This window comes from Bos javanicus, chromosome 19, assembly GCF_032452875.1.
Source record: "Bos javanicus breed banteng chromosome 19, ARS-OSU_banteng_1.0, whole genome shotgun sequence".
NCBI classification, from domain to species: Eukaryota; Metazoa; Chordata; class Mammalia; order Artiodactyla; family Bovidae; genus Bos; species Bos javanicus.
Genome location: NC_083886.1, coordinates 23,136,475 through 23,153,001, shown reverse-complemented (window position 1 = coordinate 23,153,001; position 16,527 = coordinate 23,136,475). Strand labels below are relative to the sequence as shown.

The 16,527-nt window shown below is 57.3% G+C and overlaps 1 protein-coding gene across 5 annotated transcripts in view; it reads right to left on the bottom strand.

Moving 5' to 3' along the window:
- ABR (ABR activator of RhoGEF and GTPase) overlaps positions 1-16,527 on the bottom strand; it is a 188,360-nt gene that overhangs the window by 16,134 nt on the left and 155,699 nt on the right. Inside the window, exon 1 of one of the 5 annotated variants that reach the window (XM_061390604.1) lies at positions 6,439-6,913. The exons of the other annotated variants lie outside the window; for them this stretch is intronic. Coding sequence (XP_061246588.1) covers positions 6,439-6,600 — 162 coding nt within the window. The 5' untranslated portion in view covers positions 6,601-6,913. Of the gene's footprint in view, positions 1-6,438; positions 6,914-16,527 lie in introns of those variants that run through there. 5 annotated transcript variants of the gene reach the window in all.

Here is a 16,527-nt window from a genome sequence, read left to right as displayed (position 1 = left end):
CAGACCTCATCCTCTCTGCCCTGCCAGGAACACTGTCTGGGCACAGAGCCTGCTGGTGGGAACAAGGCACAGCAATCCCCCGGCCTGTGCCCACTCTGAGGGGCCCCTTGGTGGATTCTCCCCAGGTCCTCCCCACTTGCAGGCTCAGCTTGCGAGGTGGGGCTCCACACCTCCGGAAGCTCCCCACCCAGGGCACACAGCCTTGATCCCGACGGGGCTCTGTGACCAACCAGGACAATGAAGAAACGGCCGAAAACTCAAGTGAGCCCTGGGTTGCACAGGGGCATGAGCGGTGAAAGCACTTCCTGCACTAAGCCACTCATGGGACCTCATCATGTCACCCTCTAAGCCTATCAGCATCTTGGGAATTATCACATCGAGAGATAAGAACGATGTCTGGAACTCAGTACATGCTCAAAACGTGTCTGCATCACTAAAATTGGGCTTAACCTCCCCAGTGGCTTCCCACCACACTTAGATTAAAAGCCCAGCTCCTCCGAGGCTGCTGCCCACTCTGTCCAAGGTCATTTCTATGCTCCATGCAGCCTCTCTCTGCCTCCAAACACACCATGGTTGCCCCAGTTCAGGGTTTTCACCTCTGCCTGGAAGGCACCCTTCCCAGATCTTTCAAGAATCTGTGTCATTTAAGTCTTAGTTCAAAATTATTTTTTCAAATGAGGCCTCTCCCCTCCGCTTTGCTCTCTGATCTGTTACCCAATTTTATCTTCCTCACAGTACTTGTGCAGCATGAAATGATCTCATCTATTGCCTGACTAATCCTATGGACAGAAAATTCCATGAGAGCAAGGCCTCTCTGCCCTGGGCCGCCTCTGCAGTGCCCAGCACATGAGGGTGCCCCATCAGTATTCCAAGGCCAAATGAATGAATCGGAGTGTATAGGCTGGAGAAAGCAATGTCCTTAAGCCAGGGGTCCTTCGGGACAGGGGTTGAGAAGCCCCACACTCCTGCTCACCTCTCTCCTCCTGTGGTCAGTGGATGGCTGGCTGTGGCCCAGGGGTAGCCCTGCGACCTCTTCCACCCAGACTTTCCCAGCGTGTTGAGAGTTTTAAGGCTTAGGCGTAGGAATCTTGAGACGTGGCCAAAATCATCATATGAACTGGATCTAGGAGATCATCCTGTTCAGATCCTTCTTATACTGAGGCCAGAGAACCAGAGAGGTGAAGAGATTTGCCCAAGGTCACACAGCAAGTTAAGACAGTAGACTCAGGATTAGAAAAACAAGGCCTCGTGACTCCCAGTGGCCCAATGCCTTTCTTTCTCTGGCCTCCTGGATTGGAGGTGGGGGTGCTCCAAGGAGGGGGCCAGAGCACAGAGGGGACACTCAGGTATTCAAGGGGAAGAGGAGCTGTAGCTGCCATGGGACCCTGGCTCTGGTCACCGTTCAGCAGAGAGGGGGTTCCAGCTTCTGGCTCAGGCATGAGTCCCACGTTCTCTTAGCCAAAGCAGAATCAGGGAAACCACTGTGGGGCTCCCTGGAGAAGGCAATGGCAACCCACTCCAGTGCTCTCGCCTGGAAAATCCCAGGGACAGAGGAGCCTGGCAGGCTACAGTCCATGGGGTCGCAAAGGGCCGGACACGACTCAGCACTGACGGACTAGGGGGCCTCCTGGCTTTTCTGCAGCAGAGTTCCCCTAGCACTCCACAGTCACTTCCCACCTCTCTATGCCCACCTTTGGGGGGGGGGGGGGGCAGGGAAAATGGGGCCTTAGTCTAAGGCTCACTAGGATCCAGGCTGACTCTGGCTTTCTCCTGGGGATTGGGGCAGGTGGGCTCCAGATATGGGGATGTGTGTTCCTTTGGGTGCTAGGAAGACATCAGAACACAACTCCCAGCGAGATTTGATAGGGAAAAGGAAGCCCAAACAGCACCTGCCGATTAGCTCCCGATAATCTGGGCAGACGGCAAGGCCACTCAGCAGAGGACTGGGCCGGGCCAGACTTGTGTGCCCTGACCCGCACCTGGCAACTCCCCCAAATGGACACCTGCAGAAGTTTCTGGCCTCTTCCCAAAATATCTGCTCTCCTGGGGCTTCGCGACCTCTGGCTAGTTCTGCACTACTGGGCTTGGGCAGCACTGGCAGGCTCAGCTCCTGCTGGGCTGAAGCCGTTCAAAAGCCAGGGGCACCAAGCCCGGCATGGCTGCCTGGCCAAGCCACCTGCGGACTGTGGAGATGCTGGAGAGGGCTGGCGCCCCTTCTAACCTCCCCAGGAGCCAAGAGACAGCAGCTTGCCAAGTGCACTAAGAGCAGGGGCTCCTCCTCTATGAAGGGATCTGTGACCTCAGAAACAGCACAGGATAGTGGGAGTCGTTCAGTCGTGTCCGACTCTGTGCGACCCCCTGGACTGTAGCCCACTAGGCTCCTCCGTCCATGGGATTTTCCAGGCAAGAACACTGGAGTGGGCTGCCATTTCCTTCTCCGGGGGTTCTTCCTGACCCAGGGATCAAACCCTGATCTCTTGCACTGCAGGCAGATTCTTCACCATCTGAGCCACCAGGGAAGCCCGAAACAGCAGAGAGTTTGTGCATGCATCTGGCTTTGGGCCTAGGCAGGGCTCCATAATTGTCATCAGATTCTCTGAGTGGAGGACTCCTGCTCTGTGGAATCAAACAGGCCTCTCGGGAGCCAGCTTCGGGGAGAAGTGGGAGCAGCAGGGGTCCGGAGACCACCTGTGAGGCCCCAGGAGTAAGATCTTCTCCCTCTGGGGAATATGTGTTAATATAATGGCTGCAGGAGCACAGGAAGATCTCTCTACTCTGCCCTTCAGGCCCCCAAACCAGCCAGGGTGGACACCATCCTGGGCCCACACAGAGGCCCGGACAGGGAGGAAATGGGCTGCCCACGGGGGTCTCCAGCCCTCAAGAGAAGTGTTACTGCCCCTTTCCTGCAGCCGAGGGATGACTACAGGGGTGTGAGTGGGTGTGTGAATGGTGAAGACAGGACGCAGGTCCCTTCCATCCAGCAGATAAGGTGTGTGGGGTGGGTGCCAGATGGGGGCAAGGGGGCAGGGAGGTGGGCAGCCGGGGCAGGAGAGATATCTTGTTGCCTAAGGTTTTAGAATCTTTTTTGATGCCCACAGCCAGACGCTGAAGGAAATGATGATGGAGTAAGAGTAAATGAGCCTGAGACATCTCTCTACCCCAACACCCTTGTACTCTCCGTGCCTGGAACAGCCACTAAATGGCAGACTGAACCTTGGGGACATGCACGTGGCTTGCATACCTGATGCTACCTATAAGGGAACTGTCAGGTTAAATGACAGACTCTGGGAGGTGCCAGGAGCTGACCAGTGGATGCCTTCAAGATGATGAAGAAAGGGACCTTCTTGAACCCTAAGCTTCCCCAGATGAGCGGGCCAAACCGCACCCCCTCCATCCTTTCTTGGGTAGCACCTCTGACCCTCCTGAGCAATAGAGGGGAGCAAACCCCATCTTAGAGCAGGTGGCCCTATCCCGGAGCTCAGCAGGAAACATCTCAGTTCACCTTGCTGGCCTCTGCCTTCCCGAGAGACGCTCTTCGGAGTGGGTAATTCCCAGACCCCTGAAGCAGAGGTAGGGTCATCAGGAACCATCCTCAGTTCTCCCCCACTCCCCTGGACCCTCCTAGTTCAGCCGAAGCCTCCACCTCCAGCCAGTATCTGGCCTGGTGTGGGTCTCGACGTCTCCACTTGGGCTGCAGGGCGACAGCAGGGGCGCGGATTCCTGTCCACCCACACCCCCCACTCCTGAGACAAAAAGCTCTGGTCTGGCCACTGCCTCCGTGGGGCTCTACTAGCCTCTCTGGCTCCCACAAGTGACCCCATTAAAACCTGTGGACACTTCTGGGGACAGGATGGGATTCCTCTTTCAGCCCTTCTCCCTCCAAAGTGCAATCTAAGGATCTAGAAAGAAGCAGAATGGGAGAAAGATCAGGCACTGAGCCTGGTCTCCCTGAGTGTGATTTAAAGCCAAGGGGAAAAAAAAAAAAAGGAAAAGGAAAGTAGAAATGTGAAGTTAAACGCAGAGAGCACTGGCAGAACCCACAAACTCAAATGCCACGTGTCTCCTCTGCTAAGCGCTTGCACAACAAGCCGACTGCCAAGTAAGAGCCTAGTGTAAAGCTCCAGCCCCAGGAGCCTTACCCTCCGGGATAAGCACAACCCCAACCACAGCCCCCACCCAGGACCCAAAGGAGAGTCTGCCAGTGGCTCCTGCCGCCCCTCTTCCAGCAATTGCGGACTCCTGGGGCCAGAGGTTCTACAGGTTGATAACACTGGGCTTTTCCCATTCAAACAGATTCTTCAGCCCCAGCACTGGGTCCCCAGATGAGTCACTTGCACCCCCCTCCAGCCTTCCTGAATCTTTTAGTTAAGAGGCAGCAGGAGGGCCACAGGTGTCTCTGGCATCCACAGCATCACATCCTTGTGGCAAAAAAGCTGGATGAGGAGTTAATGAGGAGACCCCTCCTGCCAGGCTGGGCAGTACCTGGCTCCCTTCCCCCACCCACCTAAGCTGCTGTCTGAGTCCAGCCCCCTCATCTGGCAGTGAGCCTACTGCACTGAAAAAAAAAAAAAAAAAAATAGGTTAATGCAGCTGGGAAAAGAAAGGAGGTGGGCAGCAGGTCTGGTTCCACAAGTCTGCCTGCTCATCTACCTGCTCATCTACCAGCCCCAGGCACAGCAGGGTGAATGGATGCCCCTCTGTCACCCACGGCACAGACCCTTGTGTCCGTGATACTGACATACTGTGTCACACAGCAGGGGCTAGGGGACTGAGTCATCTGCCCCACGGAGCATCCCAGAGCCACAGCCACCCTGCAGTTGTGCGGACGCTGATCAGCTTGGCAGCCCAGTTTGGTTGGCCCGCCACCCTTTGCCCAAGGAGCTATCAGATACCGAAAGAGGCGAAGCTGGCTGAAAAATTCAAGTGACTTTTTCATTTTGTTATTCACTACTGCACAAGGGAAGAACTCAAAGTCTGGAGTTTTTAGGTTGACAAACTGCCCCCTACCTGCCAGCCCTCTCCCCGCCTCCTCCCCACCCCCTGCAAAAAAAAAAGGGCAGGTAAACCAGAAAGCCTCTGACTGGCACTGGGCCAGGAAACTGCAGGATCCCTTTCTTGCCAAGCTCTAGGTCTGGAAATGGACAACGAGCTTAGGGCTGGTGTCTGCTGGCCTCAGCAGGGGGTGAGAAGGGGGTCCAGGCAGGGGATGGCTCCGAGCTGCCGGGCAGACAGCTGTCTCAGCACAGAGGGGCTCTGGGAGCCGCTGAGGCCAGCAGGGCTCTGCAAGTCTGGTCCCTGGAGAGGCTGAAGGTGACACAGGGGCCAGTTGCGGGCCAGCTCAAGTTGCTGCCCAGCACTTTCCAGGACTGATGTCACCTCTGGGAAGTCACGTATACCCCACTGGCAGGGGATGAAACTAGACAAGGAGCCAACAGGCCCCAAGATCACTTTTTCTTACAGGTGCCAGGAGCCTCTATGCTGCCTGGCAGTGAGAATCTGGCCAGGGGGTCCCTCTTGGAGCTATAGGAGGATGTGCAAATCTCCACCAAGTCACACAGACCAGCCCAAGCCTCCTTTATCACTACCTTGAAGGGCAGGCAGCCTGCAACACTTGCTGAGGTACCTGATTTGGTCTACAGTTATCAAGCGCTTCACTGTGCTTGGCACTGGTCTGGCTCTTGCTCAGATGCCCCATGCCAGGGCCCAAAGCCAGCCCCGCGGCAGCCTGCCCAGCTGCAGGACAGTCAGCTTCTATCTCAGATTTTCATCCCCACCCAAGGTCTGGGGCGACAGGCAGGACGGGCAGTCTGCCCTGGCTTGGTCTGAGCTGCCCGCTGGGTCAGGAAACCCCTGGCACACTGATTGAGTTGCCTGGTGCCTGGCTGGCACTGGGCCAGCAGGCCTCTGGGTGGTCCCTGAAGAGGCAGCCTAGAGCCCCCAGACCCGGTAGCACCACGACCTCCCCACAACCTCACACAAAGAAACCTCACATTGGCCAGTGGCACTGAGGTGTTTCTGAGGTTACCTCTCAGCAACGGTGCGGCCAACTGAGTTCTGGACACAGGGGATTGGGGCTGGGCTGGGCGCAGGAGAGGAAACTGAGACTCAGGGGCCCCTCGCCTCTGTCAGTTCGTATTTCTGAGCCCACAGAGACTCAGAAAGGAGCCAGGCAGTCCTCTCCCAAAGGAGACAGGCATTCCCCTTTTCCTAAGACAGGGATAGATGCAGAGAAAGTAGGGGTGTGGGTAGCAACGGCATTACTCATATTGAGGCCATTTAGAGCCAACCCACAGCTCACCCCAGCCTCTGTCCTAGGACCCCATGGGCAGGCAGGAGGCGCAATGAGCTCCCAAAAGGGGATGCCCAGGGGCCCAGCACCCCCCCCCCCCAACCGACCTCAGTCCCTCTCTGTCCACCCGCTCCGGCCCCCTCGCACACCTTTTGGCGGAGGAGCTTGCTGCGCACACGGCCCCAGAGCCGCGCGCCGGTGTTGGGGGGCCGCTTGCTCCCCGGCTCCTCCAGCGGATCCAGGCAGCAGCGCTCCAGGGGCTCGCACACTGCCTTCAGGCTGCAGTCGGGCTGGGGCAGGACGTCGGTCATGCCGGTGGTGGCGGCAGAGCCGGGCCCGACGACGGGCGACCCAGCCTGCGGGGCCAGCTCGTCTCGTCTCCGGGGACTAGGAGGCGCGGGCGGCCGAGGGGTCCGGAGCCGCTGGAGGGCGGGCAGGCGGGCGCAGTTACTCGAGCCGCACAGGGAAGCGCATGGTGCGGGGCGCCCCTTTCCGCTCCCTCTGCGTCCTCCCTCCCCGCAGACGCTCGGTTGGATTGCGGTCCGGCCAGGTCCGGCCAGGCGAGAGGGCTGCCAGCGTGAGCTCTCCGTGCAGGCAGCGCCCGAGGCCGCCGGGGAGCCCCCGCCCCCACCGCCCCCACCGGAGGAAGTGACTCAAAGGAGGCGCGGGAGGCTGCCCCCTCCAAAACACCCAACCTCCCGCTTTTAACTCTTGGCAGGCCGGGCCTCCTCCTCACCCACCCCGAGGCCCTCCCTTCAGCCCCTACTAAATAAAGTTTGACAAGCGGCGAAAGCAGCCAGTCCCTTCTCCACTAGAGCCCAGGTTAACCCCTTCCCCACCAGACAGCGGCGCCCTGCGGCTGAGCTGTTTGAGGCGGCGGCTAGGGGAAGCCAGAGGGGGACTGCAGTGCCAGGAGCCATCAACAGCTGCCCTTGTCCCGGGCAAAGAACTGGGACTGCCCTGGAGCTCTGCTTTCCCTCCCCCAACTCTGGTCCCAGACGCCTCCAGCGATGCCAACTCAGGGACCGGGCCAGACCCGCATGGACTGGCACTCACAAACCTCCTCCTGTGTAAAGAATAATGAAGACCCCCTAGCTGGGCAGCTTCCTGGGCATTCGCAGCCCTGAAGGAATTGGCTACTACAGGTTTTCTCTGGGGACCTGAGTGAAAAAATCCAAGGATGACACTGGTCACGGATGTCCAGTAAGAGGTGCTTCTTTCACGGTGGTTTTTAACCATGGCCGGTGCCCTTCACCAGAAAAGCCACAAAAGGGGCTGTGCTGCTAGCGGTGGAGAAAGCCCACTGACAAAGGAGCAGTGAGCCACTGTGTGCCGGGTGCCTTAGGACAGCAAAGGAAGAACCTGCTCTCCTCCACCCTCAAGTTGATCAGTGTTCATTTAGCAAAAGGCCTGAACCCCAGATGATTAGGGTCCAAACAAGCCAGAGGCATTGGGATGTCACACCCTCCAGAGCTTGACTAGGCAGAGGAAGGAAACCAGCAGTGCCAACCATAAGCCGAGTCCCGTGCAAAGGACGTTCAAATATCCGCTTAGGTGGAAGCCTCGTGACTTTTGTGACGTTGGTGTTACCGTTTAGAGTTGTGAGGACTGGGGCTCAGGGAGGTGAAATTCTTGCTTGAGGTCACGGACACTCAGCTGGCAAGTGACAGGTCTCCTCCAAAGACCCTGGGGCTCCCCACCACTGAAGGGTGGCTGGTTCTCTGGATTCAGGGGATAGGGGGGACAGAGCTGGGTGGGGGGAAGAGCTGGGTGAGGCCCCCAGGGCAGGTAGGTGGGGGCCCAGAATCAGCCCCTTGGCATCTAGAATACACCAGCTGAATCTCAACCAGCACGCAGGTCTTTGGGTTAACGTCGGAGCCCGTGGTGCTTTTGGAAAAAGCAGGGGCTTCATCACAGAAGTAACCAAGACCTGGTCACGACAAGGTGACCCTTCACTGAGTTCACTAGGCGACAGGTACCACGCTAACCCTCCACGTGCTCTTCACACGCTAACCCTTCACAGCTCCCCTGACCTTAGGAAGTATGTCTTGGCACCCTCATTTTCCATTTGAGGAAACTAAGGGTACAGAGAAGGTAAGCACTTGCCCAGACCAGGCTGGGCCATGAACAGAGGTCTGGCAAGGCCCTCGCCATCGGGATGACGTTCCAGTGTGCTGGGGGCTGGCCCTGCACTGCCCTGTGCCCTGGTGGTGGAGGCAGGGTCCTGGGACTCTGCTGGTCCCTGCAGGGTAGCTGGATCAGCCACCAGAGCTCCACTATTCACACCCCCTTCTGCACAGCACAGACAGGGCTGAGCTGCCAAGGCTGCACAGACCCTCTTTCCCTACTTGAGCCCAAGTTGCTCAAGCCGGTGCAGCTCAGTGGGGCCACAGTTCTCCCAGTAACCCCTGAGGGGGAGGGGAAGAAGCCCACTGAGGCAGGGATGTGCCTATGTCCCCTGGGGCCTGACCTACTCTTGATCTGCTCCCCCAGGGAACCTGGGTGCTACCTTGGAAGAGAGTCTTCCTCCAGCCCCATGAGGGGCCAGCAGCTTCCCCTCCTCCCCCACCAGCTGCATAAAACCCACCTCCTCCAAGGCTTCACTCATTCCTGGGGTCTTCACCTCTCCATCCCAGTCATTTCATTCAAGAGGCACTGCCTTACAGCCTGGCTATGTGCCTGACTCTCGAAATCACAAAGAAGAACCAAAAGCCTGTGCTTGGGACTTCCCTGGTGATGCAGGGTACTTGGGTTCGATCCCTGGTCCGGGAAGATCCCACATGCTTCAGAGCAGCAGAGCCCCAGTGTATGGCAACTACTGAAGCCCGAGCACCTAGAGCCCATGCTCTACAACAAGAGGATCCACCTTTGAGAAGCCTGATCACTGCAACGAAGAGTAGCCCCCGATCGCCACAGAGAAAGCCCAAGTGCAGCAACATAGACCCAGCACAGCCAAAAAAAAAAAAAAGGCCTGCGCTTGATAAAGTTGACAGCCCAAGAGAGGAGAGGAGGTGAAGGCTTAAACACCTCCAAATGGGAGACAGAGAGGCATTCATACATTTAGCATTTATCAGCTGTGCAACTACCACGTGCCATACCCAGATGGACAAAGCACTGTCTTTCTGCCCTCAAAAACCCTGTCTTGGGCCACAAGGAAAGCACAGATCAAGTGCCATGGAAGTTGAGAGAAAGGAGAGAAAAATTCTAGCCAGAGGGCATCAGGGAAGGCTTCCTGGAGGAGGAGGGGTTGGCCTGGGCCAGAAGAAAAAAAAGGTCACCCTCCCCAGCTTTGTTCTGCATCCCTCAGCTGGTTGTGTAACTGGCTGGTAAGGTGCCATTATAATTGCTGACCATGCTCACCTGCTGCAGACACGTGGTCCATGCTGGGCACTGCCAGCTGTTAACTTCAGAACTGGCCCCTCGCTGGCTTTCTAAGGTTCTCTGCCCTCTATCTGGGTCACATGCCACAGGGTGCAGGTAGGGGATGCTGTGCAAGGTGCGTCCCCCAGCAGGTGTGTGGGAGAAGGGGGACGGTGCAGATCCTGTCCCCAAAGCCTTATACTTGTCTGTCTTAGAAACTCCAGACTCAACACTTGTCTGGGTAAATCGAACTCTGATTGGATGAAAGATGGCCAACTGGTCTCCATGGTGACATAAGCGCCTTAGCAGATGGGTAGCTGTTGGGAGGCTCTTCCCTTGAGATGCTCATCTTTCCTTCCTCCCCGTGGGCTGGGGGTTCTCCTCCAGGGACTGCACAGATTTGCCTTCTCTTCCCCAAGCTTGACTCACTCCTTCCTGGAAGCAATGGTTGAGGAGCAGGCTGTGGGGTGGGGGGCTGTGCAAGACAAATGTTCCTGAGAAGTTCCTCAAAAGCGGTCGTCTGAGTTCTGGTCCCTCCAGTGTACCACAGACCCTTCCTCAGCTTCGCTGGGTGTCCCGGCCACCCAGGAAGTGACAGCACCCCCTCCCCCTCTGTCCATCCCGCCACACCTGGCAGAACCGGCCTCTGAGGATGAGCAAGGGCCCCCTGACTGGATAAACAGAGCCTGGGTGGGAAGGCCCACACGAACAGATGTCACTGCCTTTGGAATTAAAAACATTCCTAGTAGACCATCCCATCCTTCCTCACCCCCCTCCCCAGGCTCTCCGCCAGAGCAATGAGAGGGGCCGTCCCCAGGGAGGTGCGGGCAGGACCCTGGGTTACCCCGAGGGAGGGGGAGACACCTGGGGTGGCTGGGACCGGCCACCCAGCACAGCGGTGATGGAGGCAAAAATCGGGCTGAAGTGATCAGCAGCAGCATCGCTGAAGAAAAAAAGGTCAACGGGGAATAGCAGCAGCTGAGCTGTGTGGGCAGGCGAGGCAGGGACTGCCACTGGGCTGCCTTGGCGACAGCGGGGGGCGGGGACGGCTCCAGGCACATCCTCCAGCCCGTGAACACGAGGAGGAAAGTTCTTTCTCAGAACCTTGCGGAGCTGCTGCAGCTTCTCTGGACTGACCTCCTTTTCCCCTCGGTGCAGGCTGGAACCCTGACTCCCCATCCCTGTCCTCCAGCCGAACGACTCGAGGGCAGGAAAGGGGGCTCCTGAGCGGCCAGCTAGACCAAGTCCACAGGCACTCCAGCGAGGACAGCCTGGGAGTGGGGGCAGGAGACAGCCCCCAGGGGCGACCTGGAGAGGCCAAGTGCTGGCGCTGGAGCCCGAGAGGAGCCAGGGCTGGCGCTGAGGTTGAGGACCAGGAGGGAAGTCCAGCCAGAAAGAGAACCAGCAGGGCACGCAGCACCCAGGAGCCCATGCAGAGGGCGTATGAGTTGGCAAGGAGGGCGGCACACCACAGGAGAACTAGGAGAAAGGGAGGCAGAGAGTGCCCTTAAGATGAATAGCTCGGGGGTCCCTGCATTGCTCATGGGTGTTCTCACCCTGCTCTGCACCCATCTTGACCCAGACTGTGGACTGGAAGGGCAGAGATCACCAGAGAAGGAGAAAGGGAGACTCGTTTACGTTTCTCCATCCTTTCCGAGCATCTGCTATGTGCCAGGCCTGCGTTAGGACTGGAGATGGGAACACTTTGCTCAAAGTCTCCAAGTAGCCAGTGGCAGAGCTGATCCTAGAAGCTACATTTTCACTCATTTACCCAGTCACCCATCACTGAATAGACACCCACCACATGCCAGGTGGGGAGGACCCAGGACGCAGTTCACTCGGAGCTGTGACACTCCAAACCAAGCCCTGGCTGCCCCACCACTGACCTGCCCTCCGAGGAGATAAGTGTCAGCAACGGAGGACTCTCCCAGGCATCCAGGCCAGGACTTCCGAGCCTGAGTCCTGCCTGCTAACAGTGTGCACGGGGTTGCAGGTTTCTGAGCTCTGGCGCCTGGACTCTGCAGATAACTGGCTACTGGTGGCTTTAGATGGCCACCCAGGGCGGGGGTGGGGAGCAGCTTTTGACCCGAGGTGTAAGGTGTTGGGTCAGGGGGCCACCAGGATTCGAAGGCAATTGCTCCGCAGCCTAACCTCAAGGTGTACTTCCTGTCTCCCAAGGCCCAGCCGAGTCACAAGTCAGTGCAAATGACGCGCTGCTCCCCATGCACTCTGCGCGGCCACCCCAGGCTGGTGTGTCTCTGGAGTGTCTGGGGGCTCCAGGAGAGGATGAGAGAGCCACAGAGTTTGTCCATTGCCAGGCTGTCCTGATGGCGCGTCCCTGGCAACCCCAAGTGATTCTCACAGCACATTTGGTCACGGAAAAGGATGGCAAATCCACTTGAGCCTTTGGGAACATCCTGCTTACCTCAAACAAAACCCACCCAGGACAGAGTGGGCAGAGCACGCCCACCACACGTCCGATCCATTCCTTACCACACAAGTCATGATGTAACTCACGGCCAGACTGACACCCAGACCCCCTTGGCCACCTGTTTGCTCCTGCTCCCAGGAAGGAAGCGCCTGACCAGGGGGGGCTCCCACATAGCAGCGGGTGGGCAGAGCACTCCATGGGGCCCCCCAGGCCGTGTACCGAAAACATAACAGCCTCAGGCAGGAGGGTTTGAAAGGAGCTCAGGGTCCCCTGAGCCTCCATGCTTTTTTCTCTTTCCCTATTATTAAACAACTCTTTTTTCCCACCCAACACTGAGCTCCAAACAAGCAGAAGACAGTTCTTGGGAGCCAGGGAACCACTGTGGCAGCCACTCCCTCTCTCTGGACGAAGCTTTCACACCTGTCAAACAGGAGCCCGGACTGGACAAGTGGTCAGTGATGAATTTTTTTTAAAGCAGAGGACACACCCTGCTTTCTTTTCTTACGCCTGCCCCCATCAATTAAGGGCAGAAGCAGGGAGCCCCTGGCTGAAATGGGAATACAGGACTTGCCACTCCCACTGCCTTTGTCCACCACTCCCTGCCTTGGGGGCACTTCAGGTCACCTCAGTAGCCCCCAGGCCTGCAGACCTTGAAGCCTCTGGTCCTTCTTTAAGCGGATGGACTGTTCCCATGAGAACTACTATTCCTCTACCACAGCTACTGCCCCTCGGTCCCCTCCAAGGTGGGTATATTAGGGGCTTTTTAAGGAAACTTCTGGGTCAGACTACTGGATCTGAAACTTATGTCTTAGCTCTACTTTTCTCTCTGCTTTGACAAAGCTCTGGGTCTCTGCTTTGCTGGTGTGGGTTCCCTTCGTTGGCCTTACAATAGGGTTAACACTTATCTCATGGAGTCAGTCTAGCTGGTGTTTTCTGGGTCACCTCCACCCAGAAGCCAGCACAGCTCAGCTCTTGCCTCTAAGGGTATGAGAGGCTATGCCCAGCTTCCCCTGTGTCAGCCCACATGGAATGGGCTGTGCCTGGGGGTCAGACCCTCACAGAAAGCTACCACACAGCTCCTGCCACGGCCAGGCTGGGCTGAGTGAGGGGTGGAGGTAGGCTCTGCAGCACTTGCAGTGAGGGAGGCCAGCAGAGACCACCTAAGGTGCCCCCGATCTGCATTCATGTCCAGCCTCAGCCCTCATTTGGGGAGTCCTTGGCAATTCCCCCACTAAATCCTCTTCTCAAAGGTTTTGAATCAAATCAAAAGCAGGACCATCCTAGGAGGATGGAGTCACAGCTTCCGCCTGCAGGGAGGTTAGTGGTTCCTGGAGCATGCAGTAAGCCAGGCGTTGTCACCACAAGGACTCACCTAGGCCTCACACGGGTCCAAGAGGAAGCACTCGGAGAGGTCACTTTGCTATTAGGTGGTGGAGGGCGATAAACCCCGAGTCTTTCACCTCTGAGTCTAGGGGACAACACCCTCCCTTGGTTTGTTAAGACTCAGGACTGTGTGTTCTCGGGGCCTGCCGGAATCAGTTCCCAAGTCCTCTGTGGATCAGTTTCTCTGCTGTCTCTCACCCCTGCCAGGCGGGCGGGGGAGTGGGCACCACGTCCGCCTGCCAAGGGGGCATTCCCACGCAGGGCAGGAGGGAGAGAGGAGACCTGAGCCTCCATCTGCTTCCTGCCCAATGTTTCCTGTCTCCAGAACCCACTTGGCAGAGCCCAGGCTCCCCAGATCAGGAACACCCGGGAGACGAAGGCGGCTGAGCAGGGGCCGGAAGAGAAGTCGTCTGCAAGTTCAGGGAGGCCTGTGGACAGCAGGACAGGCCCTCTCAGGGTATTCTGGCCCTGGCTCTCCCCAACCCCACTGCCCACTCCAAGTACAACCGAGCCGTCCAGACCTGCTGTGAAGATGGCAGGTGAGGCACTGAACAGAGAATGGATCCGAAACAGCTCTAATCACCTGGGCCCTGGGAGGAGGAGGGGAGGGTGTTGGAAGCAGGGAGGGGAACAGTCCTGGTGCCTCCAGGCTGGCACAGGGTGATGATGGCAGCCAAGGGAGGGGGCCCCCCGGGGACCTGATGAGAGCAGCTGGCAGCAGGGATCTAAAGCACAGACTCCAGATGCAGATGGTTCCCAGGACCCGCACACCCAGCCCAGGCTGGGGGCAGGGAGGGGCCCATCTCCCAGTGGAGAGCCTGGAAAGCCGCACTTGGCACGACCACTGTGGTGTCCCAGGACAGGGAGCTGCCTAGGGCTGCGAGGTGCCAGGCTGGGCGTTCGGGGCTGGGATGAAAGCTCTGACTGCCCCTGCAGGCAAGGTTTTCTCACAGCTGCCCCTAATCCTAGCCAAGACCAGCCACTCTCAGGGGACAGGGCACAACTGTGGTAGGTGTGCCCTGAAGGATGCCTGGGAGAAGGTGCCAAGGACCCACTGTAACGCCCCTCTGGTCATTCCACCCATGGAGGGATCCAGGCATCTTGTGGTACCAGTTCTGAGGAACCAGAGCAGAAGGGGTTCCAGGTCAACCCAGCTAGCACCCCAGAGCCCAGCTCCCCAGGCAATAGAGCTGGCATGCTAGACCCTCGGGCAGAGTCAAATGGGGACAGCAGACCCCTGGGGGACCAGAGGGAGGGAACTGGGCTGGAGTAGCCCTGCACTGCCGCCCCAGCAGGCTCCTGACCCATGCTCACTCCCAGCTCCCGCATGCCCTGCAGAGCAATTGAAGCCAGACGCAGCTCCCTCCAACAATGACCCCCTTTTCCCAGCTCATCACTCACTCTGGGCCTGACCGCACCAAGCCGAGGTGAGCACAGCTCCAAGGGGACAAGCCTGGAACTAATTAGCCTGGGGTAGGGGCACAGGAGGGAAACTTCAGGCTGGCAGGCAGTGAGGACCCCCACCTTGACCTCCCGCCCCCTCAGAGGTTGGTTCATCAAAGCCCGTCTGGATCCACCAGCCTAAGAAAACAGACATGGCCTCGGCCAGCCTAAGGCCCAAACACAGGGGCCACTCGCAGGTGACAGCCTTTGGAGGCAGGAATGCTTTGACAAGCTACACGCAGAACGCCCACAGGAAGGTGGAGGACAGTGGACCTGGTCCTGCTTGGCTCAGGCAAAAGGCTGACGTCACTAGACAGACTCTGTGCCAGGCCCTGCAAAGGGCCTCACGCACTTTCCCATTCAGTTCTCTTGACAGCCCATTTTACAGGTGAGGAAACTGAGGCTCAATGAGGTCAAGTAACCAGTTCTCCCAACTAATGAATGGAGAAAGCTAGACTGAAGCCCAGATCCATCTGGCCTCAAAGCCCCTCCAACACTGAATGATCCCAGTTCTCTTCTGCTCTCTTCACTATGTGGGGAGGTCCCGTTCATTCTTTGCATCTATTGCACAGTGCCTGCCACTTAGATGGAGCTCAACAAGCAGAAACGCAGGGATAAACCAGCGAAAGCATGGATGTGCACTGACCAGCTCTTTCAGGGACATTCCATCCTTTGAGCCTCATGTCAAGCCTATGACAGGGGCAGCGTGGGGGTAACTGTCCCCATTTAACAGATGAAGAAACTGCGGCCCCCAGAGGTCAAAGGACCTGGATGCTTTCTCCGACTCTCAGTCCAGGGTTCTTCCTATACTGTCAGGGTAAACCGCACTCCACACTCAATCTTTCTAAACCACTGACCAAAGGGAGGGCAGCCAAGGAAGGAAAGGAGACCCGAGGAGACGGGGCCTAGCCAGGGTGGGGGTGGGGTGGGGGGAGAGAAAGCGGTGGGACAGCTCTTTTCTTTAACTGGAAGAGGCTGATGGTGAGCGATATAAGCTTTTATATATAGAATGGATACATAAGAAGGTCCTACTGTGTAGCACAGAGAACCATGTTCAGTACCCTATGATAAACCACCATGGAACTATGCCACACAGCAGAAATTAACACAACAGTGTAAATCAACTATACTTCAACTTAAAAAATGATGCTTTTTCAAAAAAAGAAGCTAACAGTGACCAGTTGTGTCCTGGGGGTGTGGAGGCCTGCTCTCTTATTACATCCGGAGAGAGATGAGCAACTATGGGTGGGGGAGGGACATGGTGACCCTGGGCCTGGAGGGAAGGAGCTGAGAAACTCCATCCTCAGAAACTATGCTCTTTCCTTACTTAAATGTAAGAGTCGGGGACTTCCCTGGTGGTCCAGTGGTTAAGAATCTGCCCTGCAATGCAAGGGATGCAGGTTTAATCCTTGGTTGGGGAACTAAGATCCCACATGCCACGGGGCTTGTGCCCTAACTATGGAGCCTGAGAGTCGCAACGAAAGATCCCACATAATGCAGTGAAGACCTTACGTGGCGCAACTAAGACCCGATACAACCAAATTAATTTTTTAAAAAAGTAAAGTCTAAGGTGGAAACAGCCCAAACGTCCATCGATGGATGAACGGATAAGCAAAATGCA